The sequence below is a fragment of the Crocodylus porosus genome, unplaced genomic scaffold, assembly GCF_001723895.1.
Source record: "Crocodylus porosus isolate Cpor-Errol unplaced genomic scaffold, CroPor_comp1, whole genome shotgun sequence".
Classification (NCBI taxonomy): Eukaryota; Metazoa; Chordata; order Crocodylia; family Crocodylidae; genus Crocodylus; species Crocodylus porosus.
Window position 1 is genome coordinate 198,669,619 of NW_017728886.1, and position 11,544 is coordinate 198,681,162.

The 11,544-nt window shown below is 40.4% G+C and overlaps 1 protein-coding gene across 2 annotated transcripts in view; it reads left to right on the plus strand.

Annotated features, from left to right (window-relative positions):
• The window catches only part of SNTG1 (syntrophin gamma 1), a 326,996-nt gene that overhangs the window by 21,310 nt on the left and 294,142 nt on the right, over nt 1-11,544 (plus strand). For both annotated transcript variants that reach the window (XM_019547916.1, XM_019547925.1), the window contains exon 3: nt 11,070-11,204. In XM_019547916.1, coding sequence (XP_019403461.1) covers nt 11,070-11,204 — 135 coding nt within the window. The remainder of the gene's footprint in view (nt 1-11,069; nt 11,205-11,544) is intronic.

Here is an 11,544-nt window from a genome sequence, read left to right on the forward strand (position 1 = left end):
GGGGTTCTCCTGGCCGCATCATTAGTACCCACATGGACAAGGACCATGGGGTAGTAATCGGTGGGCTTGATCCTGGCCTGGATTACCTCCGTCACATCCTGAATCTTAGCTCCAGGCAGGCAGTAGACCTCTCGTGCTGAAGGGTCCTTCCTCCCCCCCACACTGCCAACAGCACTGTGGCTGCCTGTGGGAGCTCACCACTTGCTGCTGCCATGCTCCCACTGCCACCAGTACTGTTGCTGCCTGTGAGAGCTCACCATGCCCTCCCATCCTCCAGGGGCACATGACATTCATGCCTACTGCCGTACAGTTTCCCACTCATTGTACACAAAATAGTTTTATTTCAAAGTAACAGTTACTTTCTGAAGTACCCTCAAACACACATTATCAATTCTTTATACAAAACCAAGCAAGCCACACTGCTGAAGATTTGCTGTTTGATACAGAGACAGCAATTTACTACTTCTGTTCTGATTTTGCTTGCAAAACCATATAAGTTCTGGAAGGGAAGGGACTATATTATATGTCTGCCGGCAATAGCAGAGGATGGGACTGGATGACTAATGAGTTCCATATCAGTCCCCTATTGGTATAATTTGGAAAATTTCTTGATTTTAGATGTGAAAATATGGAATCTGATTAGGTTATTTTTTGGAGATATTTAATAAATGAAAGAAGAAGGTAAAAGTTCTGTTCACTTGTGGGATAAATAATTTTGTTATTAAAATCATAGGCCAGTCATTTTTTAGACAAATTTACTTCCTTTACTTCCTATTGTTACACACTTTGGTCACACTCTTCTATTGTTTTTCCCCAGATCAAAATGTCATCCACATAGACTTTCAATGCCCAGTATTTTTGTATTTTTCTTGTGAAACACATCATATTCAAAACACAAATCAAAAAGCAGTCTGAGGAAAGTGTCTCCTACAGGGAACATAGAATACATACAAGTGTATGCTATTATTTTTTAAGCACACCTGCCACCCCCTGCTAATGCATCAAGTGTTGACACATCTTTGTCATCAGCCACATCTCTGCAAATTTGCTACTTTGTAAGAAGTAGAAAATGTTCTTTTTTCCATATTTATATAATTCTTATGACTCTATACATAAAAGTTTCCTTTCTCCCCCCCGCCCAAGTGACTGACAGGTGTTTCCACTTCGGTGATTTTACTTAGAGTATGGATACATGTACATTTGGAGCCATTTCAAAAGAGGTAAAATCTTGCTTTGAACTATACTGCAGCAGTTTTGTTCTACCATTTAGGTATGGACAAGATGGGAATGATACAAAAAACGGTTCTAATGTTATCACTGGATGAAGCAGTGTTGGTACAGTTCATAGTTTTGCTACCTTTGCATTGTTCCTGGTTTGTCCCCATATAACTTAGAATATAACAGCTGTTGCATGCTTCTGCTCAATAGCTCCCCTTTTGAAACATGTCCCTTTTGAAAAGGCTTCAAATGTATCTGTGTCCATATCCTAAATCTATGATTTGCAAAGCAATGAACCTATGCAGCTCCTTTTTTAGTATCTGTCTTAAGAACTTTCTTAAATAAATGAATTGTGGGATGACTGGGTTGTTTTATATGGTAACCATCTTTCCCAAGTGTCAAAACTTCCTCCTCATCTCTTCAGCCATAGGTCAGACACAAGCTCTTTTTTTTTTGTACTTTCTATTTGAACACATGCATTTGATTCATTTTTGTGGAGTAGAGTCTTTCCCCTTTACTGTAATACAACTAGAAAGTTCTGCATTTTCTGCCTAAGCTGAGTGAAAATTATTTTTAAAAAATCAGGTTCTTCAGAATTAGATACTGTCAGAAATGAAGTTAACTTCGACTGTCTTTCTCTTTTCCTAGCACCCATTGCTTACATATGTAATATATAAAATGAAGAGCTCTATAACCTTTCTTCATTTGTATTACACATTTCTAGAAATTTCAGTTCAGGTAGTTCTAAGAGTAAAACAGAGAAAATCTCCTGTGTGAAGGAATGGAGGGGCTAAAAGAGCTATGTAGTGCTCAGAAGTCATCCACAACCAAGGAATCTGACAGAGTCCTGCTTCATTCACTCTGAGCACATCTAGATGAGATGCTTTACTATGCATTAGACTAATCTAATGTGCAGTAAAGTGCTACTGTCTACACGTACGCAGGATTTACTGCTCAGTAAATTAGGCAAACATGCCATTTGCTAGTATCAGGAAGTCCAGGTACTAGAGAAACAGTGTATTGTGCAGTGGTGCAGGTGTAGATGCTGACTGGGTGTGGTCAGCTCAGGCAGCAAGGGCCCTGCTGCTGCCTGGTTGCCACGATGCAAAAGCAACTGTCTCCCCAATATGTGGGGATCCCCAAATGGCTGGTAGAATTGTTGTTACTGCTATCAGATCCCAAGCTGATCCCCATGTGTCCAGGAGAGCTGTCCTGGCAGCCATGACTGCTGTATCCCAGCCAAATGGGGATCAGGAGGGTCCTAGTCCCATGCAGCAGGAAGCATCCCTGCCAAGCTGGGACAGCTCTCCCAGCCATGTGAGGAACAGGACTGGTTCTGGGGTCCCTACCAGCCCCAGGGCTGGCACCCAGGGGAGTCTGGAGCTCCCACTGGCTGCTGCAGGGGGGCAGAGCAGGGCAGGAGCAACCCTGAACTGCGCTGCTCCTGTCAGGTGCAATGTGTTCCTCATGGCAGTGCATATGTAGACGTGTACCGAGGAGTGCTTTAACGAGCCTGAATTTTCTGTGAAGAAAATTTAGGAGCATTAATTGAATGTGTGGATGCATCAGCATTGATAACATGAGGCCCTGCAGCATACAGATGAAACAGACACCAGGTCTTAATAAGAAAAATATTAAAATGTTTATCTACTGGGGTTTTACTGTTTTTCTACTGGGGTTATACTGAGGCTCTTCAGTTTAAATCCCTTCCTACCACCTGGACTCATAGAATGCTTTAAGGACTCAAAACAGAAACAATAAGAACTAAACAAATATTGTTAGAGATGCAGTATGTTGGATAACTAACTCTCCTGTCTCTTTGGGAGCTTTTTTTCCTTGGTGGACAGCCTTTTCATCTCTGCTTGGTCAGGAAACAGAGAAAAGTGAGAAGCCCTCTGTCAAAGCTGAACTCTTCCTCTCATATTTGTTGCTTTGTTTATTATAAGGAAGAGGACTGATCTGATAAAAAACCTCTGGCGGTGTTGACTGATTACAACCTTATAGTGTACCAGTGGAGGAGTAAAGGCTCAAGTCTGAGGTGCATTCGGAGTGCAGAAGCCCTATTTGCAAGGATAGAAAGGCCATGAATCATTGCATCTGCTTTAAAACGACAACACCAGGAGAAACCCCAGTGACTCCATAGCGAGAGGCTGGGGTAGTCCTTAACTCCTGCATGTTGTCTGGGCACACTCAAATGATGATATACTAGATGCCTCTACACATGGGCCTGCAGTTGTTACTGCACAGTCATTTGCTAAATGACTAAATAGATTAATGACTGCACAGTAACCACCATGACTGCACGGTCCCAGCACTGCATGGGTCGTTTCTGACCCTACTGTCAAGTAGTAATAATCTACTGCACAGTAGCTTGTTGTTACTGCACAGTAGCAGCAGTGTTGAGGTGTACCCCTCACATCTCTGGGGTGCACCTTGGTAAGCAGGGAAAGTCAGATAGGCACTCCCAGGGCTTGAGGGGACAATTCTGCATAGGAATTCCTAGCACAAAGGCAATGTAAGGAAAGATCTGTTTCCATCCTAAATTCTAAGGTTGCCATGTAGAAGGGACATACTAGAGAAAGAGATTCTGTTGTCTTTTTAATCTGAGAATGTTGGTACATGATATAACTAAAAGGATCTGCTAAAACATGTTCTCTACATTCTGCATGACAAGCCAAGCACAGATTGGATGAATTCCAAATGTGCCTTGATCCTATAAACACGGTCCATCTGACTGACAACAATCCAGCAGCTTGAGTAGTTAGACTATATGAAAAACTTCCTTTATGTGTCACTGACATGTAGTGATGGTACAGTGTCCATCTCTAGCACCTGCTCTCATTGCCTCCTGAAACCTGTCACTCTATTTACCTTTTCTTATTTTTATGTTCACCTTTCTTGACAAGACTGGGCAAATCTCCAAATGTTTCAAAGTCAGATTCAGTTCATCCCAGTGTCTAGAAGAGTAGAATAGGCCACACAAACCAATAAACTAACTTTCCCATGGTCAACAGTCACAGAGAATTCAATCATTATTGTTGCTTAATGTTAGTGACAGGGAAAAATGCAAAACCAGAACAAACAAAATCTTACCCTTGTGGAAAGACTAATATTATCTTAGCATGTTAGGGAAAAGGAATACTTGAAGGTCTATTTGAAACTAGTTTGAAGCCTACAATACTTCACATGTACATAAAAGAACATTGTATAAGCTTAAAAATATGTTTTTAGAAACAACTTATTTTTGACATAGTTGCCTATTTTAACAAGAGCTTGTATATTTCCTCCAAAATTAATTTGAAGGATGTAAATGTTGGACCAAGATGTTATCATTAGATAAGTATTCCTATACACATTATTTAAAAGATACTAGATTTGGAATTTTGGGTGAGATTAAAATGCAAAGGACAAAAATCTGGATTTTGATGGGCAAAGATGTCCTATATATCTTTTTTGCACTGCCATGATGCTGATGATGATCAGTTGGTTATGGTAGCAAATTGGTGGTACACTGTATGGCGGTACACTGTAGACAAATTCAAAGGTTGCTCTTACTTTGTTAACCTATAACAGTAACATAAATTAGAAAACAGAGTAGATTAGCACAGTGAAGCAGAGAGGTTTCCTTCATTGGCAAAAGTGGACTACAAGGCCTAAATGTTCTTTGTTGGCATTCAGGATCATACTAAAGAAAAACATTGATGTGAAGTATAATGCTATATGAGTTCATGTCTCTGGGTGATCCTCTATAGGTTCATATATTGGATAACTTTACTTGGTCCGCACCTAAAGTATAAGGTTTTCTGTAGCAGTGACATAAAAGTATTGCATTGCTATTGCATTTCTATGTGGTGTTTTGGTAGTGTAGGGCTGGACAAAAATGAAACATAATAGAGAACAGTCCAATGACTTTCTCCTATACCTAAGAGCTTTGCTTGAGATTATTTACTCATTTCAATCTTCACTTTCCTCTTCTAGAATCTGCTAGGTTTCAGTACTTTAGGCTTTCCTCTTTTTATCTCTAATAATGCTGCTCTCAGGGAGGAAGGTGGTGTGACTGCAGATTTAATTTAGAGATATACCATAAACCAGTTTTCTCCCAACAGAACAATGGTTACAGTGCTTCATTCTGTTTTAGATGGCCTCATGTAAATAAGATCTGTGAATATACCATCAGTCTTTCAGAGAACCAAAATGTTTTACTATTCCCATGCTTGTTTCTCTTGTATAGACTGAATAAACTCTGCCCACATGCATCTAGAAACGGACTTGAATCTTAATTTTATTGTAAAGCCTAATTGTGTCTGCTATGCTTATGTGCCACTTACTTCCCACAAAGAAGCCCCTTAGCTTTGTGCTAAAAGCTTCTTTGGAGGTTTTTATAGTGTAATTGACTGAATCAAACATGTGCAGTCAAGTAAATCAGAACTACAAAAAACAATGTTATAAAGGTTGAATTTATCCCAGGGCTAGCTAGTAAATCTCTTATAGTTTTGGGGTGGGTAAAAAACTTGGCTACAGCCCTGATCAGTGGATGACTGCAGGGAGTTTGGGGGCTGTAGGTGTTTATAATTGTCCTTTTGTGGCTCACAGTAGTTGTTACTACCCTGTTCTTTTCAGCACCTAATGTCACTTCCTGCTTCCAAAATACATCCCATAACAGCAAGCAACAAACGAATGCTTTTGTGACATAGGCATCAGGAGGAGTCTTCTTCCTGCAATATAATAGTCATAGTGTATAAACGAGAAGATTATCAACTAGATATAGAGATACTACTATTTAAAGAGAGAGATTTTCTTGCACTTGAAGCATCTAACTCCTTTTTTTTTTGGCTTTAAAATTCTCTCCTAATACATTTTTTTCACCATGTTTGGCCCTTACATTTAATCCATTTTACTACTTCCAATTTTTAAAAGATATAGTAATGTTAGAACAACAGCACTGTGCTGGAGCATGGGTGGGGTCACCCCCTGCCCCTACCTGCCCATGAATGGAAACTGCCTGGCAGGGACAAAAACCTTTTCATTCAGGTGAAGCTGAGGGAGTCAGTTGACTTAATGACACATTCTAATCTACTTGATTTTGCTAATCTGTTCTCTCCAGAGGTATTAACAACGCCTGATCTTCCTCTAATCAAGGTAGCCTTTCTTCTGCAGTTATCTTGCTACATAGTCCTGGTACTATTTCTCTGCTTACCCCTCAGAATGTCCAGTAAGAGTGTGCTGTCACCTAGGAGTGTGCGCTGAGTGGCTTTGTTCCTAAGGAACTTGAACCCACGACAAATCAGAGACAGGGAAGGGAGGGTCAAGGCTAAAAGCAGACTGAGCTGTGCAGTGGTGTATCAGTCGGAGGCAGGAGGGAGTTGCAAAGGTGAGGGAAAGAGTTAACTTATTGCAATGACCTTTTCCTTGTGTTTTCATTGTAGCAGAGGATGGAGGCCGAACCAGTGGTGCAATCAGGGTGGCATAAAACCTGGCATGGTTGGAGGAGACGGCTCAGCCACCCAGAGTAGGGGTACTGCCAGCAGCTGAAGCGAGTCCTCCTCTGACCCAGCCATTTGTTTCTATATGTTGAGAGTAGAAGGCAGTGATTGGCCAGCTCTGGGCATGGTATGGGGGAAAAGTAGAGCAGGGGGCAATTACAGCTGTGCTCCCACCTGCCATATGGTCATGGGCTACGAGGGGCAGAGAGAATTGCTTAGGAGGGGTTTTGAGGGGAAAGGGTTCCCAGGGACTATGGGGGGCTGGATGCGGTATCACAGACACCACGGGCCTTTTGGGATGGGAGCCTGTGGAGTAGAGGGGTGTGGGTTGAGGGGAGGCTGGGTCCTTATGGGGACAGGGAGGTGTGATGCTGAGGGGAGTGGTGGGGTTTCTAGTATGCCTGTGCGAGTAGGCAGCTATTCATTCGTATCCGGCTGCTTCAGGTGCCAGGGATCTGATCCAGGGCTCCGGACCAGGTTCCTGCCTTGATCCGGCTGAAGCAGCTCCGAAGCTTTAGAGCCACCTCAGATGTCTGGCCATAGGGTATAATGAGGAATCAATGAAATATCTATAACTTCGTTGTTTTTGTCTGATTTGGATGAAACTTGCCGGGGTGGTAGCTTCTGCTGAGAGCATGAAGCCTGCCAAGATTCAAGAAGATCGGTGCAGAACATGGAACTTATCCATGGAGGGTGCAGTGGGTTCACTGGGGGGGCAGCGAAGGGGCAGGATGCAGGGGCGGTGGTGTGTTCTGGGATTAGGCCATGATGGGGTGGGGTTGAGCAAGTGGGATAATGAGGGACAAAATGGAGCAAGGAGACACTTGAGGTGTCAGTGGCAATTCATAAAGGGCAGTCAGAGGCATTTTGGGGCCATGGTGGGGTGTCTGGGGGACTTTTATGGAGGTGCAGGGAACAGTACTGTCTGTGGGCAGGCTGTGGGTTAACAACTGACACCTCGCTGTACTGGGTGCCTTCCCCACACCACAGCTGAAAGCCCTCCCTGACAGGCTCAGTTATTTGTTTTTGTTTGGATCATAAACTATATAATATAGCCTAGCCACCTAGCATATTAGTAAAGTTTCTAGTTTATTTTTAATTGGATAACAACATGCTTTGTGTTATAGGACAATGCACCGCATCACCCACATTGCCCTTTTCAAAATCTGAGCTCTGCCTATGGTGCTGTGTATGAGGTCAGCAGCCCCAATGTTCTCTAAATCTAGCATCCCATAACTTTAGTGGGAGTTGTGCATGTGGAACAGTTACAACATTGGGATAACTAATACTTTCATTTATTTTTTTAAAATATCTTATTACACAATGAGGTAAATTAGAAAACAAAGGAGCAAAATATCTTAGATTTGTTTATAGCCTTTAACATGTTTTCAAAACAAGAAGCTTTCTAATTGAAAAGTACTTTACCATATCATAAAATCACTATAGGTATTTCATATTTTGCGGGGGGAATGTCATATGGGGGTTCTTGTGGGGGGTTAATTTTTTAATGAAAAAACATTTTGGTGAAGACTACTGAAATGTTTGTTTACAAAACCCCAGTTTTCATGAAGCAGAGATGTTTTGTTTATTGAAATAAATGAAAACAAAATAATGCATACCTTTTAAAAATAACCAAATGTTAAAGTGCTTGAAAAATCAAATCAGCATTTTTCCTGCCAAAAAAAAATGTTTTTCTTTTATAACTAGCCCTTATTTTGTTAATTTTCTTGGCATCCTCCTTGTCTGAGTTCCTTTCTAAAGAATACTTACAAGTGGTAAGTGCTTTTTACATGTTTGAAAGAGAGCCAAAAATCATACTGAAGAAATCTAAAAACTTGATCTATAGGACCATGCTTCAAGCAGTTAATAGCTTCATATTTACTACTCTCAAGTGATAGAAGCCATTAGTTCCAGGAGTCCTTGTCCTTCTGAGAGAGGGTGAATGCATCAAGCACCAGTATCTCTCTATATTCAGAAATAGGACCTTCTTGTGTGCCTTCATTTTTTTGGACTTATTCATGTTCTTAGGATGAAAGCTGGGTTGTAAGAAAGCTGAGCACCTGTGGGTGTTCAGTTTGTTCTCTGTTCATCCCATTCTTTGCCTCTCCCACTCAATATGACTCACCGCATTGCAGTGAATGAGGTGGTCATCCACCTGAACCAGCGGGCTGCTACCCTGCTTTTTATGATCATATGCCTCGTTCTTTTATTATGTCTAATGTGTTTACCAAATAGACAAGGAAAACCTCTGATGGAGGTCAAGTCCATGTGTAACTGCTTTTCAATACAAGGGGCAAATTGCACAAGTTCGATCGTGGGTGTCCATGGAAAAAATAATCCCAGGACTGCATTTGAGTTTCTTTGTATTGTAGCAGCAAAAGAAGAGAATGTGTTAGCGTGAAGAAGTACAAGTAGTTTGGATCTCCAGAACACTATCAGACCCTGAAGTCTTTTGTATTCCCTGTGCAGTAGATTCAATAGTTTCTTTAGATTCTGATACCCCTCTCATAAATGTGTACACATTCTTTTTCTCTGCACAATCCTGAAGTAAGGTGTCAAGAGCTTATTCTAGGGCTCTATTCCCCAAAGTTTGTTGCCCATAAATGAGTAGCTCACCTTCCTGTTATTGACAATGTTATTGTATTATCGTATTAGTGTCTTCCTTGGCAGAAAAACCCAAAGAAAGCCTTGTTTAGGTCCCTATACCCATTCATCACCACACTGAAGAAAGGGAACATTTAGTGTCCAGTAGGCAAAATCCTGCTTCTAAGATACGTAGTTGAGAGTTCTAGCATTGGCATTTAATGGGATCAAGTTATTACTCAGCATAGTTTATTAGCAACAGATGGATTGAATTTGGGGATAGACCACAGAAGGGAGTTGAATTCTCAACCATCTTAAATCCTTAAATTCACCTTCTGAAATTGTCTTAGGTTACTTACACTAAGAAGCCATGGAGTCTAATGTTAGATACATCAGACTCAATGATAGTCCTTATCTAGAGAAAGGGCAGGTTCATTCTGCAACACTGCTTCTATTATCCTCCGACTCCATGAATTAATTGAGCAAGACTCAAGTCCACAGTACGTGGTTGCCTACTATTTCCTGGTTGCTGAAACGATGCAAAAATATTCACTATCTGGCAAAATACAAATATAATAGAAAAATGGTACTTTCAGGCTTTTATACATTTTTTTAATTTGTAAAATATACTTGATTGGTGTCATTTTTTTAATACACTACAAAAAAAAATCCTACTAACATGGAAGCCTTGGGTTCTGGCTTTGGACATTGCATGAAGTCTTATAGAATTTAATATTTCTACAGTGTACATGGTGTATTTTCAGCACAGACCTTGACAGAAAGATTAATAAGTACTATATGTACACACACCTGTATCCACTTGACTTCTCAGACCTGCAGTGTATGCTGTATAAATGAAAGTTGTATAAGAGGCAACTCTACAATTACATTGTTCTTTGCTTGTAAATTGAGCAAGGCTACAGAACTGTTGATCTATTTATTTTAATATATTTTATATAGTTCTAAATGTAAATTGTACAAATCATAGCATAAAGTGAATTACCAGAGGCGGTTTGGTTCTTTGATCTATTTCTCTTCTGTGCTTAATTTAGCATGCCTCATTTGAAAAGTAAGGTTAAGACATGAATAATATGCTCTTCTTATAGCCTGGTAAAGTACATGACTGTGTAGCACAGGCTTATATATAGTATTCTTTTTTTAGTTTGTTTTTCTCTTATTATTTTGGCAGTATTAAACTCATTCACCTTCCTTCAGTCTTAGCATAGCCTCTTTGAGCGAATGGTAATTCCTCTCATGTTCAAATGAGGAATTAGTACCTAATCATTGGAAGAGGATGCAAGAACCTGTTACTACTCCCAGCTGAACCTAATAATGAATGTTATTATTCATTATGAGTAGAATCAGGTCCCAAAACTAGGGAGAAAAGGAAAGGAACATAAGACTTCTGTGCACATTGCATAGATTGTGGTAGCACTGCTGATAAAGATTGATATCTGTCTTTGTGTATATTTTGGGGGAATGGATATGCCTTTGGGTGTTAAATCTGTTATTTTATGGGTTGGATTCCTTAATAAATAATGTTTTTAAAATGTCAAACTTATCAACTATTATCACAAGCTTACCACAGTTCTCTTCTATTCTGAGTAGAGCAAATAGGTACAGCAATCTCAGGAAACATTTTGTCATATCTAGTGGGGAAATATTCATGGTGAACACAGCATTAACACCATGCCTAAGAAACACCAATTATTTTGCTTCATGGTATGGCCACTGGAAACAATACAGACACTAAGCAAACTTTTCTCTCTGTTCCTTCCTTTGAAGACAAAGACAGGGATTTGTTTGCTGCAGGATGGTAACCAGGAGCCTTTCAAAGTGCGACTGCACTTAGCCAAAGATATTTTGATGATCCAGGAGCAGGATGTGATCTGTGTGTCTGGTGAGCCTTTCTATTCTGGTGTAAGTAGTCTTTATTCCTTCTGTTAAAGTGTATTATGTTAACAACACGGGAAGGTTATATGTGTGTAGGGGCATGAGCAGGAGTATGTATACATGTGCAAGTATACTATATATCTGTTTTTTTCCACTTGCTGTTCCCTTTAATGGAGATATATCTAAGTACATTTTGAATATGGTATCTGTATTGAGCTAATGCTTCACAGTACTGGTCTTGGTTTGGCCCTCCTCTGATCCCATAGTATGTACTCTGTCTTTCTCTCTCTCTCCCTCTCTCTCTCTTTTCTTTATCTTTCTTTCTCTCTCTCTCTCCTCTCTCTCTTCTTTCTCTCTCTCTCTCTCT